The sequence below is a fragment of the Salmo trutta genome, chromosome 26 (assembly GCF_901001165.1).
Source record: "Salmo trutta chromosome 26, fSalTru1.1, whole genome shotgun sequence".
NCBI classification, from domain to species: Eukaryota; Metazoa; Chordata; class Actinopteri; order Salmoniformes; family Salmonidae; genus Salmo; species Salmo trutta.
The window spans coordinates 4577826-4601742 of NC_042982.1; the positions used below are offsets into that span (position 1 = coordinate 4577826).

General features: G+C 41.4%; 2 protein-coding genes across 3 annotated transcripts; both read left to right on the forward strand.

Annotated features, from left to right (window-relative positions):
- The first annotated feature begins 214 nt into the window (after window positions 1-214).
- nrgnb (neurogranin (protein kinase C substrate, RC3) b) lies at window positions 215-5446 on the forward strand. The gene is made up of 3 exons (XM_029714452.1): window positions 215-380; window positions 1856-2069; window positions 3959-5446. The coding sequence occupies exons 1-3, from the start codon at window positions 366-368 to the stop codon at window positions 4012-4014; spliced, it is 285 nt and encodes a 94-aa protein (XP_029570312.1). The 5' UTR covers window positions 215-365; the 3' UTR covers window positions 4015-5446.
- A 5773-nt stretch (window positions 5447-11219) lies between these two features.
- On the forward strand, window positions 11220-21512 carry hepacama (hepatic and glial cell adhesion molecule a). Of its 2 annotated transcripts, none has more exons than XM_029714453.1 (7): window positions 11220-11440; window positions 13056-13403; window positions 13894-14175; window positions 17405-17498; window positions 19513-19592; window positions 20014-20093; window positions 20204-21512. In XM_029714453.1, the coding sequence occupies exons 1-7, from the start codon at window positions 11245-11247 to the stop codon at window positions 20537-20539; spliced, it is 1416 nt and encodes a 471-aa protein (XP_029570313.1). In that variant the 5' UTR covers window positions 11220-11244; the 3' UTR covers window positions 20540-21512. The 2 variants fall into 2 exon arrangements, with proteins under 2 accessions (XP_029570313.1, XP_029570314.1); XM_029714454.1 differs by having other exon boundaries at window positions 11280-11444.
- The last annotated feature ends 2405 nt before the right edge of the window (window positions 21513-23917 follow it).

Here is a 23917-nt window from a genome sequence, read left to right on the forward strand (position 1 = left end):
CTTAAAAGATTTTTGCAATGTGTGAGACCCTTAGTTGATGACTTTGTCCTATACTGTACTTTGAGGTCAGGTAAGTATTTGAAGTGAGGGGTACAGTAGGTCTGTGGGGGCACAGCAGGTTGTCAACCTTAATGAGACTGGGAAGATAGACCACATGGTTTGTGTGCTTACAGGGGGTTGTTTCGCACTCTCTCTTTCTCTCTCCCACCCTCTCTCTCACACACTCTATGCAAGCGTATACTAGGGAGTGTCTGTTAGTGGGAACGAGACGTCTCTAGTGGAGACACGAGATACATCTTTCTCGGTCAACACTGAGTGTACAGGCAAAAGGCATTTTAGGTCAGTTCATCCGAAGATTGCTCATCATGGACTGCCACATTGTGAGTACATGCTTGAAATGATTTGTATTGCTTAATATACTGAACTAATATCTAACAAGTAATTATACAAAACTATTCCTTCGTTACAGCTTTTTAACAGCATTACAGCTTTTTTTATAGCATTCTAATTGGGTAATGGATTTATTAGAAGGCTTTTATATATGTGTTGAAAGAGCTTTATATTTTAGGAACCGTCAGAAAATCATTTGTTTCCTTGTTATGGTCTTTTGGCTTGCTTGTTTTATCAGCCCTGGAAACTCCAGCTCTGATCTACCAGGTGTCCACTGCACCTGCTTCAGCTTTCTTCACAAGGCAACTTTCTGCCAAATTGGTCCTATATTATTTGCATATGGATTGGTTGAAATGCTTTAAATGAATACTTTATGAATATCTATTGCAGAATGATATTGATAGCCAGAATGAGTATAGGTTGTTAAAAGTATGAGTATGTTTCTTTGTCATTTGAGCTCATTGAGACGACACATTTGGAGCATACTGTAGATTAACCCCTTGAAGCGTTAGAGAAACCTCACGGTGGAATGAAAAACCCTCCTGTCTTTCTGCTGCTGTAAGATATGCGAATGTTGGCATCCTACTCAGCCGTTAGACCTAAAACTAATGAATGCTATCTGTAATAGTGGGTGGTCACACTCCCACACTAAGGGGTTTCACTGAGGACACTCTCAAATGCATCTACTTACAGTGCAGTGGGCTTTCTTTGTTTTGCCTATGCACCACATTTTTTAAGAGGGGATGAGCAACTGGTGGGGTGCAGCGGACGCGTTTGGATGATTGCTGACAACCATGTCACTGTTCTGTAACCACTTGTGAATAAGGAGACTTGTCTCTCCCACCCACCACTCACCAACCCAGCTTTGTGTATTCTGCCAGTAATAAGCTACATGGTATACAATGGTGCTGTCTTTGTGTTATGAGTGTGTCAGAGAGAGAGAGAGTCTGAGAGATCTAAAGTTGAATTCCCTTTATGTTCTTCTCACTCTTGATGGACAGTCTGGCTGACTGGCAACTTTTGAAATTGGGGATCACTTTGAAGCAGAGAAACGTATTTCCTTTCTGTGCATAGTGTTGTGTGTCAGGTTAAGCAGTTTGGGAACATTGTTTACATAGCAGTTACCCTGTTCCAGTTTAGCAATGGCAGAAGTTAAGGCAATAGGTGTGAGGAAAAACAACAGAGAAGATAGAGCTTCTGTCCATAGAGTTACAGTGTGATTTAAGGGCCTTCTAGACTTAAGCCCTTGGACCCTTTAGGACCCAGAGGATGCAATTGAGGAGGATATTTCAATATCATTGACAACCATAGACAGCCTGATATCCACTGGTGTTGTCCTCAGGCGGATTTAGTCATTTTGGGCTCCTAGGCAAAACTTAATCTGGGGCCCCTACTCATGCTACATTACCCCAACCAAGCCCCCTCTAAATCACCTAATTTCTCAGATATACTTGTCCTCCTATAGGAAGAATGCAGCCAACCCCAGGAGGAGGAGGACATCATGGACATACCTCTGGATGACCCCGAGGCCAACAAGGCAGCTGCCAAGATCCAGGCTGGCTTCCGTGGTCACATGACCAGGAAGAAGATTAAGCCTGCTGACAAGCCTGAGGGGGAGGAGGAGGATGAGGAAGTGAGCAGCAGTGGTGAGGCCCTCAACGGAAACCAGGGGGACACAGGTCAGTGACACTAGTGTCCCCTGACACACACACACACACACACACACACACACACACACACACACACACACACACGTAGACCCAAACCGGTTTAGACAGGTATTAGCCTTGATCCTTGATATCCCCCTCAGGACTATCAGGACTAGTCTGGTGTAGGCCTATGTCATCAATAACAGTTATACACAAATTATTGCAGTGTATTTTCAGCTAGTAACTTTCACTTTAGACATTGGCTGACAAACCAGTTATGGATCTGATGCTTGTGTCCCTGACATCCCCTACATCTTGTACATCCCGATTTTCACACTATTAGCGAAGTAACAGGATGACCATTTTGTGTGCATAACAATATTAAATGCATTTATTGATCTGTTTTCAACATCAAATGCATACATTGTATGCATAATTCAGGGACACATGTGAAGGTCCACCATTTAACACAGCTTGAAACCAATTTAAAAGCCATGCATTATTAACGAGGTCTAATAAAGGTCTTTAATGAGTTATTTCAATGTAAGCAATGTGACACGCTCCATCCAAATCTTTAATCACTCCATAAAGGCTGCAGTGCCTGATTGAAATCTACAATGAATGTCTTTATGAGGTGATTATTAATGAATACTCCATTAGTTATATTTTCAAATTGATGGATGCATTCGAATGAGAAATGTTGATCACAACTCAGATGCGTGATAGGGTGTCGGTGCCCAGAACCATGGCAAATCTTATCTAGATATTCTGCGATAGTGTTCAAATATAAAGTGAATGACATGCCTTTCTATCTAATCAACACGTTTTGTGGTGAAAATATATTCAGGGCAAAACTGTACAGTTTGCACAAATAAATGTTGAAAGTGGTTTGCCACAGTATTTTCATAGTTGAGCTCCAGTACATTTTTTGGTCAGTTTCTGTTTAAACATATCAGCTACTGAAGTGTACGTTTTTTTGGTGGGTGACTTAAAGCCTCGAGAATACTTCCAGGAATCAAAAAGTGTACATTGCAGCTTATTTCACAAGTTTTGATTCCAGGGGCAGAGTATACTATATTAGTGTGTTACCCATCCCAAATGCAAAATGCATTTGACGTATTCATTGTATCGTACAGCAACAGCACATATTATGCAAACAGGCAACCACCACTTCCCTGGTTCGTCCTTTGTTTAACAAAAAATGGGACAGGACATTTTGTGGCGTTTACAGTGTTTAATGTGTCTGTTCTATTTGTTGGTGTTCATTTTTGTGTTGAGTATATGAAAACATGGGACAGGGGTTAGAGTATGTTCCAGGTCCAGTTGTTTCACCTTTACAGTACTTGAATTGGGTTTAGCCCCGTCCTTGAGAAAGACCAACAAACAACTTTCCAATTCAAGCCTTCTCTGAACGTCACCAACCCCCAACCCAGATCTTGGTTGCCAAGCATCTTTATGTAGCAGTATTATTTTTAACACCAGGTGCCTTATACCTCTGAGACACAGTAGAATTAATGTTCCTTGTCGTAGAGGCATGGGCCAGCTAAATCTCTCCCTCTTGGAGTAGCCTCTGCTTTTCACTTGGGTTATTGGTAACACTTCCAATGAATACAGTCTTTTATAATGCATTATAAACTCATTAATAACACATGAGCTATGCATAATGCATTATAAGGAGGGTATTCATAGGAAGTGTTTCACCAGGATCGGTAATACCAATTGAATGGTTGCAGTATGTTTTTAGTACTATTGTGCTTATCACCACCTTTTGTGAGACGCCTCAATCTTGCGCATGTCATTATAGCCTTGCTGCTGTTTGGGGTCGACACTTTATTATGGAGTGCGAGTGAGTAATGGCTAAATGAATTCATCATTCCATCTGCAGTGCTAAAATCAGCTTCTTCTTCGGTCTGTTTTAGTATCAGGAGGATCAGAGGGAGTAGAGAGAGATGACACATCTGTGCCGGAACAGTGAAGCCTCTGACCTCGATGAAGATGAAGAGAAGAAGATTAAGAGGCATGGCTGTGGCTGTACCTTTTTTTTCCGAGGGGAGCAACTTTCTATGTAACACAAAAAAAGAAGTGTATTATCCAGATTTTGGGATGTGTCATCTGATTTGTGAACTCTTTAACACTCCTGCTTCCAGGCCCAATCTGCGTGGATGGTCTTTGACCCAAATTTGCATCTCTCACTGCATGTACTTGTGAAACTTCTGGTAGTGTGCTAGTCTAGAAGAAGATATGTGAGGCTGATAATACTTGTTTTCTCATGCTAAACAGGGCTAATTTGAGTCGAATATAAAGTTTGTGTACAATTATGCATTATGAACGCACGTCAACCGCTGGAATGCTTGTTTCTATGTTGCTTCAGGTGCTTGTATAATTACTATTTCATTATTTCTGGTGTACACAATATCGCTAAAAGGGAGGTAGAGACCCTTATTGGTTATTGGAAGGCATAATATTTAAGTTGATAATTAATGTATTGTTATTTAGATTTGTAGTCTTTAAGTGTTGTGCACCATAATGAAAAATGGAATCACTTTCACATATTGGTCAGCGTCACCATTTTCTCCACATCAGATCTTCCAACACAGTAAGCATGCAGTACTATGTACTATAGTTTATTTGCAGATAGTAGTACTCACGTTAAGCTTTATCCTTAGAGAAATTGCTAAACTATTGACCTAAATCAGGTGGTATTATTATCAGGGGTTGGAACCCAAATTATTTTCCAATCGTTTCGTTCTGAACAGAACCATCATTTTTTTTTATTTCCATTCCACTGTTCCGACCTGCAAAATGAAGTTCTGAACCGGTTCTTACCCCAAAAAATTACAAGTATATAACTTTCATTTCTGTTCTTTTATAAACCTCTGAAATATATATATTTTTTTACATTAGCTCAACATTAAATTACTTCACCAATTAGTGCGGATAGAGCAGCTTGCTATGGAGCGGGCAAGCTATAGTTGTTTTAGCGTCAGTAGGCTACAGTAGACTAAGCTTTGGAGGGAGAGGGGCAGGTTGCCTACACATGCAGACACACTGGCAAAGATTTTCAGCTGGCAGGCAGACACTGGAATAAGTTTTTGAGTGACGGAGTGAGGGCTTTGCAAAGGCACATTGTTGCATTTTTTTATGGGACTGAAAAAAATGCCTGGAATGTAAAATAACGTTATTAACCGGTCACCATGCTTTTAAATTAACTGTCCTGTTCCAGAACGGTATAGATCACTTTCTTTCACAGTTCTGATTCTGTTCCTCCAATTGTTGGGTTATTTTCTGGTTTTCGGTTCTGTTCCCTGAACCGGTTCCAACCCCTGATTATCAGCTTCATGAACAGATTGAATTAAATAATTGTAAAGGAATAACAGTTGTAAATCAATAAATCCATATCAAATGTTTGTGTAGGAAATCATTTTCAGCTGTTCAGAGCACCATATATAATTCATAACAAAAACAAGTCTTGACCCTGATCCTTACCCACTCATGGATATGGTGATGAGTGTTTGAAAAAGATGAGTAATTTATATGTAGAAGCAGTCATTAACGCTTGACCCGTAAATGACTGTATCCAAGGTTATTGAGCTAGGATTATGGAACGAATCAATAATAACAGCAGAGTCTTCAAGTAAACATGAACACGCTGACAACAAATTATAACAGAACATGATCTATCACCCGATATTGAATGGTGTTTCATAGAATGCATCAACCCTAGTTTTAAAGGGAACGTTCAGGATTTTACAACTTGATGTTAGATGGTTACTCACCCTGAAAGTAGTCTATGGTCCAGGAAAAATTGTAATCTGAACTTCCCCTTTAAGAGTTAAATGGATTCCAAAAGTAACGTAGGGAACGCAATCTCAAGACAGAACAGTTTTTTTTTCACTCAACCTGTTGTTTTTTCACTGAACCGTAATGCTGCATAAGCATAGCTGTTAATTGGAAAGTCTTCCCACCACTAAACTGAAAGAAATGGTAAACTGGTCTTCCGTGAAAAGCTTTCTCTGTAGGGGAACGCCAGGAATAACTCACATCACATGACAAGTAGGAGACTTGCTTGATTGTTTGGTTGGTTGAACAGAATCTCATCTTTCCCCAGTTTCCATTCATGTTGCAGCTTTGAATATAATACATATCATTATTTTCCTCTGAAAAACATTTTCATTGTGTCTCACATTTCAACAGGTGCATCACCTGTTAGACTGCTGTCAAATATCTTATCATCTTACAAATAATAGTAATAATTAATAATAATAGATTACATTACATAATTGATTACATTTCTATAGCGCTTTTCATAACAATCTCAAAGCAACAAATGACAGGTTGTGTCAGCGATGTTCTTTAAAGTGAATCTGGATACTCCTTTAGTCGAAAAAGTTACATTCATAGTCAGTGTTGTTTCATTGGCTGAGGTGTTCTTTCTGTTGCCTTCTCTCTCCATATGAGAAAAGAGCAGGGTTGAGATATGGAAGGAGGAAGCATAAGACTCACTCACAGCTCACCCACGCTCACTCCCACACACATCTTAGCTCAGCCCAGCCACACAGAGGCACCGAAGGAATCTCTCTCCCCCCTCCGAATGGGTTCTGTCACCGGCTGCTGAATGATAAGGCATTAAAGAGACGTTCCGCTGGTTTTCCATGGCAACACGAAGCCACAGAAGACAGCACTAGTTTCTCAGCTTGACACGGCGCCTCACCACCTCTCCCAGAGTTCCCACAGGTGTCCAGACACAGCTGCCTAATGACACTGACTGTAGAATCAATACGCCAGACAGACACCTCCAAACAGCACTTCAGCCACAGGGAACTATAAATTAATTTCTAAAAAGAGTTTGATGGACAGCTTTGTCCAAAAGAGTTCAAAATCTCTTAGTTATGTTGTGTAATTTCGCCATGGAAAGATTAACAGCATCCAAATACAACAATGTGTTAATCAATGTTTTTCAATGCAGACAAACTGTTCCAGAAATAAAATACTTCAGCTGAGACAGAATGCAATATCTGAAATTTGGCATCTATTTGGATCTCATTTTGAATGTAAAATATATATTTTTAAACATATGTGGTTGTGTTGAGTCCTTTAAGGGCTGGTTAATGTTGTGGAGGAAAACAATCAGTCTGGGTGTCAAATTAAAGTCTGATAGTCTATTTTTAAAATGTTAATCTGGATTGATTCGCTCGCTTGGTTCCCTCACAGCTTGTCAGTGAAATCGCTGTGTTCTCCTGGGCAGCAATTAGTGGTGGAAGTAAGTCAAACTCAACAGCAGGGGGCACTATTGGTCATCACGGTCATCATCATCATCATCATCATCATGTCTACGACCTCACTCTTCAAGGACAGGGCTCGTATTTATAAAGCGTCTCAGAGTAAGAGGGCTGAACTAGGATCAGGTCCCTCCTGCCCATGTAATCTTATTCATTATGATCTAAAAGGCTAAACTGATCCTAGATCAGCATTCCTACTCTGAGATGCTTGGTGCATACGGCGCTAGATTTCTAGGTTATCCCAAACTGTGGGTCATTGGGGGTGCGATTGAACACAATATGAATTTCACTGATTACTGGATCGCTCAGCCCATACCGAAAAGGGACACACTAGCTCTACCATGTACCATTGGGCTAAAGTTCTTCCTTGCTGTCATCACAAGAGTCATACACACTGCATGTATGAAGCTGCATGTACACAGGCAGCCTAATTCTCATCTTTTTCCACTAATCGGTCTTTTGCCCAAACAGATCAGCTCGTTTGGCAAAATTGGGCAACATATCAGCCTTTGAAAAGGATTCCATGTCCACGTCCAGTCTGTGACTTAACTATAGTCTGGTCGACAGAGACCTGCTGTGTGACTTCTCTCTGATATCGTGTGTGACAGAAGATTGCCCCTCATACTCTCTGTTATATATTGACAGCAAGTGTTTCCCTTGATTTCGGAACCGTTAGAAGATGAGAGGGAGAGAGAGGGGTGCTTTTACCCAGGGCTCAAGAAGACAGAGTCAGTCAGATAGAGTCTGATTGTGTGTCTCAGCCCTCCAGGCTTTGATGGCCTACTACAGAGGAGTTTGAATACAGGGACCCTGTGAGAGTTCTACTCAGGGCTGGCTCTAGCCTTTTGGGGGCCCTAAGTAAGAATTGGTTGCAGACCCCCCCCCCCCCCTCTCTCGACGGTGGAGAGAAAAGGTTTTAAAGTTCATTTTCTGCAATTGTACTCATTTTGACATGGGGCAGAGAGACATTTGTTCAGTTTTAAAGCGAATTTCCTGCTAATGCAAAACTACATTTCAAACTTACCCTTTGTGAATTCTACTATTTTTACTCTCAACAGTAAGTTGAGACCCCAACTGAGTTCATCAAAAACATATTATAAAATAAATGGCCGGGGGCCCTAAACGACCGCTTATATCACTTATGCCTGGGGCCGACCCTGGTTCTACTATGGGTGAAAGATGCCAACAGTTGCTGGGTTGGCTAGTTCTGACATTCCACTTCTAGGTTTATTACACTGCCTTTGTTGAATAAACAGTAAGGCAGAATGTAACCATAGGGATTTCACCTATGGACATGACATATGGTGCAATGTACAGTACATCACTGATGGTCTCTGCATCAATCCAAACTGATATTGAAGTTTTGTCAATATTGTCTGATAGACAAGTAGAAGGCTGAGAGGTTATATCATGTTAACGTTACTCCTTGTAGTCCAAGGACATCACATGCTCTGTTTAAAGGTGAATTGGCTCTTGAAGCCAAAACTACCAAATACTCAATCTCAACATGAATCGATTTAGTGTAAGTGTAAGTCTGGAATCAGACAATCCGCCGTGACGTGCTTATTGCGGGTGTATAAATTGTGAGACTGAGCATTGAGCGGCAGGAGGAATACAGTTGTGATGATGGTGACAGCCTTTATGGTAAGGTGTTTAGCCTGACACTGCTTTGCTTATCAGTGATATTGATATCTGTTGTTTGCATGTGCAGCGCCTTCAGAAAGTACACCCCTTGATTTATCCCACATTTTGTTTGTGTTACAAAATGGGATTAAAATAGATGTAATTGTCATTTCTTGTCAACGATCTACACAAAATACTCTGTGATGTCAAAGTGGGAGAAAAATTCGAACATTTCAAAAATATGAATGAAAAATGAAACACTAATATATCTTTAGATAAGTATTCAACCCCCTGAGTCAATACATCTTAGAATCACCTATGCCAGCGATTACAGCTATGAGTCTTTCTGGGTAAGTCTAAGAGCTTTCCACACCTGGATTGTGCAACTTTGCCCCTTGCTCTTTTCAACGTTCTTCAAGCTCTGTCAAATTGGTTGTTGATCATTGATACAATCATTTTCAGGTCTTGCCATAGGTTTTCAAGCATATTTAAGTCAAAACTGTAACTCGGCCACTCAGGAACATTCACTGTCTTCTTGGTAAGCAACTCCAGTGTAGATTTGGATTGTGTTTTAGGTTATTGTCCTGCTGAAATGTGAATTAATCTCCCAGTTTCTGGTGGAAATCAAACTGAACCAGGTTTTCCTCTAGGAGTTATGAAGGACACCTGTATCTTTGTAATGACTGGGTGTATTGATTCATCATCCAAAGTGTAATGAATAACTTCACCATGCTCAAAGGGATATATATCTATATATTTTTTTAACTAGGCAAATCAATAAAGAACAAATTCTTATTTACAATGATGGCCTTGTGCAGGGGCAGAACGACAGATTTTTTACCTTGTCAGCTCGGGGATTTGATCTAGCAACCTTTCAGTTACTGGCCCAACACTCGAACCACTAGGCTACCTGCCACCCCAAAGGATATTCCATGTCTGCTTTTGTATTTTTTTACCCATCTACCAATAGTTGCCCTTCTCAGCGAGGCATTGGAAAACATCCCTAGTTTTTGTGGTTCAATCTGTGTTTGAAATTCACTGCTCGACTAAGGGACCTTACAGATAATTGTATGTCTGGGGTACAGAGATGAGGTGGTCATTCAAAAATTGTGTTAAACACTGAACACAGAGTGAATCCATGCAACTTATTATGTGAGTTATTAATCAAACCTTTGCTCCTGAACTTATTTAGGCTTGCCATTATAAAGTGGTTGAATACTCAAGACATTCCAGCTTTTCATTATTATTTTTGTTTTACTATTTCAAAAAACAAAGTTCCACTTTGACATTATGGGGTATTGTGTGTAGGCCAGTGACAAAACATCTCAATTGAATACATTTAAATTCAGGCTGTAACGCAACAAAACGTGGAAAAAGTCAAGGGATACTTGACTTGTGAATACTTTCTGAAGACAGTCAGAGAGAGAACATACTTTTTATTTGTCTGAACTGCAGTGTACACGCTGCAATAAGAAGCTGAATTGCAGGTATTGTTACAATGATAAGATGATCAGAAATATCAAAACATGTTATAACAACATCAATCATGGTATCCTTTATTGTTCATATCTCCAGTGTATTATTTCTGTGTATTATTTCTGTGCTCATTGATTTCCAGATTTGAATGCACCACCTAGTGGCCACATTGGGAACACATTGAATGTTTACTTCCAATACTTCTCTTCCCATCGTCTTACATCTGGGTGTATGCACTAATAACCAAACGGAAGCAAACGGGCCATGACAGGGAGGGACTAACCTGAATTTGTCCAAAAATAATTGCTTGTTTTCATTGCAAAACAGTTTTTTAAGAAGTGTACTAATACATAATCACTGTTTCTCTCTTATTTAGAGTGTGAGTCTGGAGGGGGGTTGGGCAGGGGGTGGGGACAGTAGTTGGGGAGAGTAGTTAGCTGTTTTTCAAGAGCAGTTATTCTGTTTCTCCGAGTGGGGTCCTTATATAAAGCCTTTGGTTTATTAAGCAATTCTGAGCAGCACTGTAGGAATGACAATAAAGATACTGTTACTGAATACACTTGTTTTCAATCACACAATATTTTGAAATTGAAACCATATACATACGCTTGAAAGATATGAAGTCATCGTTGGTAATAGCAAATTTTACAGCCATACAAATGCAGTACAGAAAATAACAACATTTAAATGTAGCTATCTTCTTTAGCCTCTCACCATAATAAAAAAACAGTGCTTATTTATCTATGTCTCTGTCTAACAAAGCTGAGGGGACACACACACACAGTGCTTTTGTTCATGCTGGGGTCCTGAGTGCTGGGGTTCAGAGTATGCAGGCAGCTGAGCCCAGTCTTGCAGTCTTGTGCATTCTCAGGGACGTGCCTGGAGTGGACAAATCATGCCCATTGGGTGGGAGAGGGACTCAGCGCTGTACCCAAGATGAAGGAGGAGAGGAGGAAGACTTCCTCGAAAGAAGACACAGCGTTTCCTTCGCTATTTTCACTCTTCGGCCTCCTTCTTTTCCAGGCAGGTAAGTGAACACTTTCAAACTTCATGATTTACTTTTTGGGAAACACAATGTGGTAAAGAACTAGTGGCTGAATCAGGAATGAATAGATAGTTTGAATGAATATATATGTGACTATATTGGCAAATATGTTTATCACATAGTAGTCAAGTAATATGTGATAAGGCGATCAAGTAGATATTTGAGATTTATACAGCCGTCCTATTTAGATTCAGAAATTATTTTTTACATTGTTTCGTTAGCAATTCATTTGAAAATGGATTTGTTTGATAATACATGATTTGATTGTAACCATCGTTCCTTTATATGCTTGATCAATTCATTAAATATTATGTTTAAGTAGGCTAAGTGCTGTACAACATATTTAATTGGCCCAGGCAGTGAGAGTTGTTTTGTCCTGGTGTACCCTCTTAGCTCGAAGGCACAGGTCTATTCAGCCATACAGCTGTAGTGAAAAGAGCCTTGGTGAGCTGAGCTGTTGTTGGGATGTAAGTAGGGGAAGCATAGGTTAAGCGTTATGATATTACGAGAAGAGGCTTTGGAGCCCAGGCGAGGCAGTGGTGGTGGTGGTTTCTCTGCATTAAGAGCCTGTCTCAGCCTGCTTCTGCTGTGTAGCTGTGTGTTGTGTCATTGTGGCCATCCACTATTAGCAGAATCACTGAACCCTTGTGTCTCCTGCTTCTACAATCACAAAGAGCATGTCTCTCCCAGTGTTTTTTATACCACGGGAGGGAGGAAATCAGTCCAACAATCCTGGCCTTTGTCTGCCTCTCCCTGGCAACCCCCTTCAGGCTGAAAATTGTTACCACAGCGATCGAGCGATGCCATGCAGACACGCTACAGGGAGCAGAGCTGTGGCCGAGGAAGCTCGGTGCCAGATGCTCTCTCTCTCTCTCTCTATCGCCCCAGCATGACAAGCAACAGCCCATCCGTTAAGTACAGCGCCCATAAGTGGCTTTAGCCTATGGCTACATGTGGTCGAGGATGTGGTGACTTATAGGAAAGTCCACTGTGAGCATAATGGCGTTACTGTGTGTGGTTTCCAGGGCGGAACGAGACGAAAGGATGACATGCGGGTTATGTTGTAAGCCATCCTCCTGTATGCTCAAGGGGGATCCATTAATGGTACACAAATCAAAACAGATGTAATATGTTGGGCTTGTTTGGAGAGGGTCTGTCCTGTTATTGAATTTTCACTGAATGATTGATTGCGGTAATAATGAGGAGGTTTGAGGGACGACGTTTTCACTTGTAGATTTAATTGGATTTTGAGTCGTCTTGATTTCAAAAGTCCACTTTCAAGAATAAAAGTTAGATCTACTCCTGGACTAATTTAGGGAATGGAGTGGAAAATATAGGCCCTTATTTGACTTTATTTTATACTGTATATCTGTGAGAGGCATATAAATACATAAGACAAACATCAGAAAGATCCATACTCTTAATTAGGACCTTATACTAGACCAGATCCCTCTGCTTGTAGGTAATGTGGTGACAGTAATCAGCCACTTACAGCCATCAAATCGTCCTGCATGCATGCGACCACTATATCCCGCACTGTATAGTCTACCACAGTGTTCACTGAACGTCGTGTGTTGGACTGTGTCCATGCAGTCAGAGTGGCTGGTGTCAACATCACCAGTCAGGCTCATCTGGTCCGAGGCACGTTGGGTGGAGAGGCCCTCCTCTCTGTCAGCTACAGCAGCACCAGCTCCGACCAACCGGTCATCAAGTGGCAGCTGAAGAGGAACAAGCAGCAGCCCATCACCGTAGTCCAGTCCATAGGCACCAGCATCATCGGGAACCTGCGGCCCGAGTACAGGGACCGTATCATGGTGTTTGAGAACGGCACCTTGCTCCTCCACAACCTGCAGCTGTCTGACGAGGGGGCCTATGAAGTGGAGATCTCCATAACGGATGATGCCTTCACTGCGGAGTTCAACATCAACCTCACCGTAGATGGTAGGAAAGTTTCCTCTGTAGCTCATTTGGTAAAGCATGGTGCTTGCAACACCCGGATAGTGGGTTTCGATTCCCAGGACCACCCATACATACAATGTATGTAAAAGATTTAGGCAAGCATGACTAAGTCGCTTTGGATAAAAGCATCTGCTAAATGGCATGGTATTTGAGATCGCATTTACAATACGGCTCAGGCTACCGTATTAAAATAAACAGTCCAAAAACTGACCAACTATTCACCTTAGTGACCTTAGTGAATTTACATCACATAAGGCTATTCCAGACTGAGGTGTAAGGCTAAAAAGTGTGGTCACACTTTAAACAAAGTACATCTTATAGCAGCCTTTATAAGTTCTTTCTTTGGCCTACTTTAAAGAGTAGGTAGCTTGTTATTTCTTCACAAATCATATACTGGGATAAGCATACTATCTAAACAGTGGAATACAGTTTATGTCACATCTATTTGACATGTTGTGTATTGTCCCCCCAGTACCTGTGTCCAGACCCTACGTCCAAATGATAGCCTCCTCGGTGCTGGAGTTGAGTGAACACTTCACCTTACACTGTTCCCACGGCGATGGCACCAAGCCCACCTACGGCTGGCTGAAAGGGGGAAAGGTGCTGACCAATGACTCGCACCTGCTCCTGTCACATGACCAGAAGTATCTGACCATCGCCCGGGTGCTGATGTCAGACGATGACATCTACAGCTGTACGGTGGATAACCCAATCAGTAGCATGAGGAGTGTGCCTGTCAAACTCACCGTCTACAGTAAGTAGAACTACAGTCGTAGTACTTTCTCCCTAGTAAAGATTTTTTCTCTTTTTTTTTCTTGATTGCTTCAACATATACAGTACCAGTCAAAAGTTGACACACCTACTCATTCAAGGGTTTTTCTTTATTTTTACTATTGTCTACATTGTAGAATAATAGTGAAGACATCAACACTATGAAATAACACATATGGAATCATGTAGTAACAAAAAAAGTGTTAAACAAATCAAAATATATTTTATACTTGAGATTCTTCAAAGTAGCCACCCTTTGCATTGATGACAGCTTTGCACACTCTTGGCATTCTCTCAACCAGCTTCATGAGGTAGTCATCTGGAATGCTTTTCCAACAGTCTTGAAGGAGTTCCCACATATGCTGAGCACTTGTTGGCTGCTTTTACTTCACTCTGCGGTCCAACTCATCCCAAAACCATCTCAATTGGGTTGAGGTCGGGTGTTTGTGGAAGCCAAGTCATCCGATGCAGCACTCCATCACTCTCCTTCTTGGTCAAATAGCCTTTACACAGCCTGGAGGTGTGTTTTGGGTCATTGTCCTGTTGAAAAACAAATGATAGTCCCACTAAGCCCAAACCAGATGGGATGGTTTATCGCTGCAGAATGCTGTGGTAGCCATGCTGGTTAAGTGTGCCTTGAATTCTAAATAAGTCACAGTGTCACCAGCAAAGCACCATAACACCACCTCCTCCTCCTTCATGCTTCACGGTGGGAACCACACATGCAGAGGTCACCCATTCACCTACTCTGTGTCTCACAAAGACAAGGTGGTTGGAACCACAAATCTAAAATTTGGACTCATCAGACCAAAGGACAGATTTCCACCGGTCTAATGTCCATTGCTCATGTTTCTTGGCCCAAGCAAGTCTTTTCTTCTTATTGGTGTCCTTTAGTAGTGGTTTCTTTAGAGCAATTTGATCATGAAGGCCTGATTCACGCAGTCTCCTCTGAACAGTTGATGTTGCGATGTGACTGTTACTTGAACTCTGTGAAGCATTTATTTGGGCTGCAATCTGAGGTGCAGTTAATTGCCGATTTCTGAGGCTCTAATGAACTTATCCTCTGCAGCAGAGATAACGCTGGGTCTTTCCTGTGGCAGTCCTCATGAGAGCCAGTTTCATCATAGCGCTTGATGGTTTTTGCGACTGCACTTGAAGAAACTTTCAAAGTTCTTGAAATGTTCCATATTGACTGACCTTCATGTCTTAAAGTAATAACGGACTGTTGTTTCACTTTGCTTATTTGAGCTGTTCTTGCCATAATATGGACTTGATCTTTTACAAAATAGGGCCATCTTCTGTATACCAACCCTACCTTGTCACAACACAACTGATTGGCTCAAACGCATTAAGAAGGAAAGAAATGCCACAAATTAACTTTTAACAAGACACATCTGTTAATTGAAATGCATTCCAGGTGACTACCTCATGAAGCTTGTTGAGAGAATTCCAAGAGTGTGCAAAGCTGTCATCAAGGCAAAGGGTGTGTAACGTCTGTCTTCATGAAGAGAGGACCAAGGCGCAGAGGGTTGCGTGCTCATCATAATATTTATTGAATGTGAACACCAAAAAACAGTGAACACCAAAACAACGACAGGAAACCGTTTTGCAGGCTACACCAAAACAATGCAAAAACAACTACCCACAATTAACAAACAAAACACATCCCTATATATAGGACTCTCAATCAAAGGCAACTACAAACACCTGCCTTCAATTGAGAGTCCAACACCCAATTACCTAAGATAGAAATGACTAAACTAGAAAGAACATAGAAATACAAAAACATAGAACATAACCCAAAACCCGGAAATAATAAATCAAACACCCTTCTAAACAAACCACCACCCCGAACCACATAAAACAAATACCCTCTGCCACGTCCTGACCAAACTACAATCACAAATAACCCCTATACTGGTCAGGACGTGACAGGGTGGCTATTTGAAGAATTTTAAATATAAAATATATATTCATTTGTTTAACACTTTTTTGGTTACTACATGATTCCCTATGTATTATTTCATAGTTTGACGTTTAGGAAATAGTTCAAATAAAGAAATATATGTTTTGATATGTTTAATCTCTTTTTTATTGGTTACTGCATGATACCATAAGTGTTATTTCATAGTTTTGATGTTTTCACTTTAATTATAAAATGCAAATATATTAAAAATAAAGAAAAACTGTTGAATGAGTATGAGTTTCTAAACCTTAGACTGGTACTGTACCTGTACGGGAAAGGTTGAGATGCACATTATGAAGAAACTTAATTGATACAATCTTAGAGGGAGAGGCAGAGACAGACAGACAGAGCAGTGAGAGAGAGAGAGAGAGAGAGAGAGAGAGAGAGAGAGAGAGAGAGAGAGAGAGAGAGAGAGAGAGAGAGAGAGAGAGAGAGAGAGAGAGAGAGAGAGAGAGAGAGAGAGAGAGAGAGAGAGAGAGAGAGAGAGAGGGAGAGAGAGTAATCCAGTGAAAAGCTTGAGTTACTTATGAGGGCCAGTAGATAAAGTAAGCTGGTGGAGCTGAGGTCTTGCCCCAGTGGAGCATACTAATCCTTACTTCATTCTTCCCCAACTGAGACAAGGGCTGTGTAACAAATAGCATTCTATTCCCTTTATAGTGCACTACTTTTGACCATGATCCATAGGGCTCTGGTCAAAAGTAGTGCCCTATATAGGGAATAGGGTGCCATTTGGGATGCTACAACAGTGCGACAAGAGATCAGCTAGCCCCGTAAGGGTTCTGTATTCTCTCCTTACATACAGCCCTGTACAAAGCCTCAAAGCAGCACCTTACAATCCTAGCTTTCACACACAGACTTGGCTGGCACAGCTAGTGATGGAAAACCTTAGTCTGGTTCCAGATCTGTTTGTGCTGTCTTGCCAACTCTTATGGTCATTGTTGCGCCAAACGTCGGCAAGACAGCACAAACAGATCCAGTTCCAGACTAGGAGAACCTAGCATTTTTACTCATTCTGAAACGGTTCCATTTTATTCGATGTTATTGTGGCCTCCACTAAAAGTTCTACAGTGGAGTGTGTTAAGATAGGCCTATAGTAGAGAAAGAGGAGAGTGTAGCTAATTTCCAGAGTCCGAGAGGTGATATCTTTGTCTAGTCCGAGTGGACTCTTTGCTTGTACAGTGGGGAAGTGTTTACGGTGTGTGAGAAAGGGCTACTCTGTTGACCACAGGCTTCATTCCTTTGCTAGGACGGAGTTCCCTGTATATCATCCTTACCACCGGGGGCATTTTCCTCCTCATCACCCTGGTGACAGTGTGCGCCTGCTGGAAGCCCTCTAAAAAGTAAGGGTTCCACATTGTGCCTCCATCTTCCTATTCTGTTTGATACGTTTCAAGGAACAGAGTTAAGCACTAGGCAAGGAGCAGGCGGCTAGAATCGTAATCCCCTAGCCTAGCTCTCGACTACTCTGCAGTCCTGCAGGCGCATGTCCAATGTTACACTAAGGTTCTGACAACGATAGCATCGTGTGGGAGGGATTATATCTCTGTTGTTTAAAATGCAGTGATAATGGTATCCCACTAGCCTGGTGCCAGAACTGTTTGTGCTGTATAGCCTACTCCGATGGTTGTTGTCAATGTTGTGGCTATACAGCACAAACAAATCTTGGACCAGGCTAGAATTACACTGTATGCAGCATTTTACATGTTCTCAAGGAGACAGAATGTACAGTCGTGGCCAAAAGTTTTGAGAATGACACAAATATTAATTTTCACAAAGCCTGCTTCCTCAGTGTCTTTAAATATTTTTGTCAGATGTTACTATGGAATACTGAAGTATAATTACAAGCATTTCATAAGTGTCAAAGGCTTTTATTGACAATTACATCAAGTTGATGCAAAGAGTCAATATTTGCAGTGTTGACCCTTCTTTTTCAAGACCTCTGCAATCTGCCCTGGCATGCTGTTAATTAACTTCTGGGCCACATCCTGACTGATGGCAGCCCATTCTTGCATAATCAATGCTTGGAGTTTGTCAGAATTTGTGGGTTTTTGTTTGTCCACCCACCTCTTGAGGATTGACCACAAGTTCTCAATGGGATTAAGGTCTGGGGAGTTTCCTGGCCATGGACCCAAAATACCGATGTTTTGTTCCCTAAGCCACTTAGTTATCACTTTTGCCTTATGGCAAGGTGTTCCATCATGCTGGAAAAGGCATTGTTTGTAACCAAACTGTTCCTGAATGGTTGAGAGAAGTTGCTCTCGGAGGATGTGTTTGTACCATTCTTTATTCATAGCTGTGTTGTTAGGTAAAATTGTCAGTGAGCCCACTCCCTTGGCTGAGAAGCAACCCCACACATGAATGGTCTCAGGATGCTTTACTGTTGGCATGACACAGGACTGATGGTAGTGCTCACCTTGTCTTCTCCGGACAAGCTTTTTTCCCGATGCCCCAAACAATCGGAAAGGGGATTCATCAGAGAAAATGACTTTACCCCAGTCCTCAGCAGTCCAATCTCTCTACCTTTTGCAGAATATCAGCCTGTCCCTGATGTTTTTCCTGGAGAGAAGTGGCTTCTTTGCTGCCCTTCTTGACACTAGGCCATCCTCCAAAAGTCTTCCCCTCACTGTGCGTGCAGATGCACTCACACCTGCCTGCTGCCATTCCTGGGCAAGCTCTGTATTGGTGGTACCCCGATCCCGCAGCTGAATCAACTTTAGGAGACGGTCCTGGCGCTTGCTGGACTTTCTTGGGCGCCCTGAAGCCTTCCTCACAACAATTTAACTGCCCTCCTTGAAGTTCTTGACGATCCGATAAATGGTTGATTTAGGTGCAATCTTACTGGCAGCATTAGCCTTGCCTGTGAAGCCCTTTTTGTGCAAAGCAATGATGACGGCACGTGTTTCCTTGCAGGTAACCATGGTTGACAGAGGAAGAACAATGATTCCAAGCACCACCCTCCTTTTGAAGCTTCCAGTCTGTTATTCGAACTCAATGAGCGCGACAGAGTGCTCTCCTGCCTTGTCCTCGTCAACACTTACACCTGTGTTAACGAGAGAATCACTGACATGATGTCAGCTGGTCCTTTTGTGGCAGGGCTGAAATGCAGTGGAAATGTTTTTGGGGGATTCAGTTCATTTGCATGGCAAAGAGGGACTTCGCAATTAATTGCAATTCATCTGATCACTCTTCATAACATTCTGGAGTGTATGCAAATTGCCATCATACAAACTGAGGCAGCAGACTTTGTGAAAATTAATATTTGTGTCATTCTCAAAACTTTTACCATGACTGTAAACACTACACGAGTATACATGTGAAGCACTCATCTCCTATTTGTCTCTCATTGGGGTTAAGAAAGAAGCGGCGGGCTGCTACGGCAGCCATGTTGCAGAGATCTCCAGTATATGTTGAGAGGAGTGACATCAGTCATGATGGTAAGGGGAGAGAGGGATGTGAGCTTTTTACAGTGCTTTTTGAATGTGTGATGTTCTTTGTTCCCCACGCTAATTATTTAGTTTATTTATTCTTCCTATTACAGATATTTGAATGCAAACCTTTTTAGATGGGTAGATTTCATGGCAAAGTTATAGTCAATACAATTTTTTTTGCAGAGTAGGCCTACACCACAGTAGGCTGCTGAGGGGAGGATGGCTCATAATAATGGCTGGAATGGAGTAAATGGAATGGTCTCAAACACATGGTAACCATGTGTTTGATGTGTCCGATACCATTCCATTAATTCCGTTCCAGCCATTACTATGAGCTGGTCCTCCCCAATTAAGGTGCCACCGGCCACCTGTGGCCTACACACATTTCTTAGTTTGTACAGTTGTTCACACATTCTTTAATTTGCAGTTGATGTGGTGCCAAAAACAATAGCCCATGGAACCCATGGCCGTAGGAGCCCAATGGCTCTTTATGTTGTCAACGAAGATGTAAGTCACAGATTTTTTAATTACTGAAGACTAGTTTATTTTCAAGAATGTTGTTAGTTTTCCCTTAATTTTTTCTGCTTAACTCTATTCCTTCATTGTTGTTATTCCAGGAGAGTCTCGAAGGTGAGGATGATTGTTCAGCCAACTCCATCAGCCCCTCAGACCTCGCCCCGCCTGGTTACCCCAGCCCCCTCCCACTGTCCTCCCACTCACCCGAGGCACCCACCCGGCCCGTTAGCAAATACCCTCGTACCCCTGTGCCCTCACCCCCTGCCACCCCACTCAAGCCCTCTGCTCAGCCACCTGTCATGCCCTCAGCTCCACCCCCTGGATCACCTCCACAAGTCCAGAGCTCAGGGCGTAAACTCCGCCCTCCTGTGGGCATCCCCACCAATCAACAGACAGAGGAGCCCCCGGCAACCTCAGAGGCCGACGACGGGGATTAACGTCTGAATGACCACCCTCACTCACCTATCACTGCTTCTACTGTAGAATTCATCCACATCTAACCATGGAAATGTGTCGATTATCTTGTCTGTTTGGCTGGGTTTTGGTGTAAAGATATTTGCTGCGTCGGGATCAACTGCTCTGATCATGGTTTCCCTATACCCCTGGAAAAATGGTACGTTGTTCTTTTTTCCCACCAAGGTTTAAAAACATGAAACATCATCCATACTGCACAACACTGCTTTGAGATTGTTTCAGGTGTGAATCAACTTGGACCAACGGCCTCCATGTAGCCTGACTCTCGATCACTTTGCGCTTTAGCCAACTCCTCTCTGCTGTGGTGACAATGATAGTCAGAGGAGTGAGCTACAACACATACAGATCTGGGACCAGGCTAACCCCCATGGCTATTCTGGTGAACTCATGTAACACACAGTATCCACCAATCATTTTTTTGGGGCAGTCAATGTATGGCTCAGTTGTTAGAGCATGGTGTTTGCAATGCCAGGGTTGTGGGTTCGATTCCCACGGGGGACCAGTACGGGGGAAAACATTTGTGAAATGTGTGCATTCACTACTGTAAGTCACTCTGGATAAGAGTGTCTGCTAAATGACTAAAATGTAAGGGGGATGTAAGTAGCCACAGTCAATTTACACTGGAATCTGGATATGTTCTTACTTGAAAATTAGAGTAATGATAATGCATCCACTTTGTTTGATTTGCTACTTCCAGTAGAGGTAATGGGGAAAGGGGGTTCCCAGAAACTGCCACCCTAAGCCTTGGACTCATTATGTATATATGTCAATAGTGTATGTGATGTTCTTAGAATTGTTTTTGGGACCTTTTGCCTCCAAATACATTTTTTCAAATAACATTTCATCCTAAAACCGTGTTTCTATTCCATGTTTCAAAATGAAATGACATTTGTAGCCTAAAAAAATGTAACAATAAATGCAATGTTGGAAAATGCCTCTATGATAAAATAGTTTTACTTTAACCTGTATACCAGCATAAAAACAGTTATTTCTATTCAATACTGTGAGGCGTGTAATATGTAAGACTTTTATTTTGACATGCATTGATATCTATATTCTATTTGGCTCCTCCTGTAAGGGCTTCTGGGTAGAAGATTCAGAGCTGCATGATATAGTGTGTGGGCTTGTTGCTATTCCCCTCTCCCCTTTTTAGTTCTCTATTTCACCTGATAAGTTATGCAGTCCCAGCATTAAGTTTGCACTAAGAGTCCCATCATGAAGTTTGCAGTCTAATGCAAAGATGATTGAACACTGTGTCAGCTTCTCCAACTGCAAGACCGGCAACCCCACAGATTTACAGTGGCATACAGTGTGGCCATGAGCTGCATGCCAGACTGCAAGTCCATCTTGTGTCCAGTAGGTGATGCCCAAGCAAAAGCTGAAGGTTTGATGGATTTTATGTTTATTAGGATCTCTTTCAGCTCTCAAAGGGCTAGTGTTCCAATAGTCCTTAACAAATGTTAAAAAAACATATACAAAAAATGTGAAAAACAACACAACCTAAGTAAAAACACAATACACACAAACACAGATACGAATCCCTAATACCTCTCTAATCATAGCCTAGCTCTCTTGAATGTTATGGGGTGGATAATCAAACTGATGAGACCCCTGGGACAACGACTGTGTTTTAAACGGAGACCTGCACTCTAACACTAAGGGCTACAGCATACTAACTGATAGATTGAGCTTGAATAGTGGTCTAAAGTGCTTTCAGAGGTTGAGATGAAGGTTGAGGCCCCAGCCGAGAAGACCTACAGGTGGAGGACGCTAACCTCAGTGCCGGCTTCTAGGCATAAGCGACGTAAGCTATTCTTTTAGGAACTCAGTCTGGGTCTCAACTTATTGTTGAGAGTTAGAATAGTAGAATACACCAGTTGTAAGTTCGAAATTTGGGCATCAGCAGTTTCTCTCTTATTTTGTCAGTCACTCAACTAGCCATGTCAGCTAATACATTTTAGATTGGTAAGTTAGTCTAGACAGTTATCTAAACTTGTAGTAATAATGGCCAAATACTGACTGGGCACACAGGGCAAGTGCCCAGTGTCCCTGACCTCCAGAGGCCCCCATTGATTTAATTATTCACTCTCACTCAGATACTGTATCATTAACATGGCATAATGGCAAAATGTGTAGATTTGCAGGAAATTAAATTAAAACTGTAAAGAATATCTCTGCCACATGGCAAAATTAGTAGAATTGTATGAAATTTCTCATAAAACTGCAAAATATTCCCTCTTCCCCATGGCAAAATGTGTAGAACTGCTGAAAACCTGCTTTAAACTGCAAAGTAAAACAATCTGCCCAATGGCAAAATGAGTAGAATTGCATGAAATGTGTTATAAAATTGTTAAATGTTCTCTCTGCCACATGGCAAAATGTGTAGAACTGCAGATAACTTGCTTTAAAACAAAAACAAATATATCTCTGCCCCATGGCAAAATAAGTAAAATTCTATGAAATGTTTTATAAAATTGCAACATTTTCTCTCCGCTCCATGGCAAAATGTGTATAATTGCATCAAATTAGGTTTAAAACTCAATTTTCTTTAGCTCTGCCACATGGAAAAATGTGTAGAATTGCAGAAAATGTGCCTTAAAACTGCAGTAATGTATCTCTGCCACATGGAAAAATTTGAAGAACTGCATGACATGTCTTATACAATTACAAAATGTTCTCTCTGCCCCATTGCAAAATGTGTAGAACTGCCAAACATTTGCTTTAAAACGTCTCTCTGCCACATGGCAAAATAAATATAATTGCATGAACTGTATTATAAAATAGCACATTTTTCTCTAAACCTTATGGCAAATGTGTTGGATTGCAAGAAATTAGCTTTAAAACTGCAAAAATGTCTCTCTGTCACATTGAAAAATTTGAAGAATTGCATGAAATTTGTTATAAAATTGGTAAATGTTATTTTTTCCCCATGGCAAAATGTGTAGAACTGCAGAAAATTGGAATTACAATGGGAAAAATGTCTCTCTGCCCCATGGCAAAATAAGTAGAATTGTATGAAAGATATAACATTGCAACATTTTCTCTCCACCTCATGGCAAAATGTGTAGAACTGCAGAAAACATGCTTTAAAACTGCAATAATGTCTATCTGCCCCATGGCAAAATAAATAGAATTGCATGAACTGTATTATAAAATAACACATTTTCTCTAAACCTCATGGCAAATGTGTTGGATTGCAGGAAATTAGCTTTAAAAAGGCAAAAATGCCTCTCTGCCACATGGAACATTTTTAAGAAATGCATAACATTTTCTATAAAATTGGTAAATGTCCATTTTGCCCCATGGCAAAATGTGTAGAACTACAGAAAACGTGATTTAAA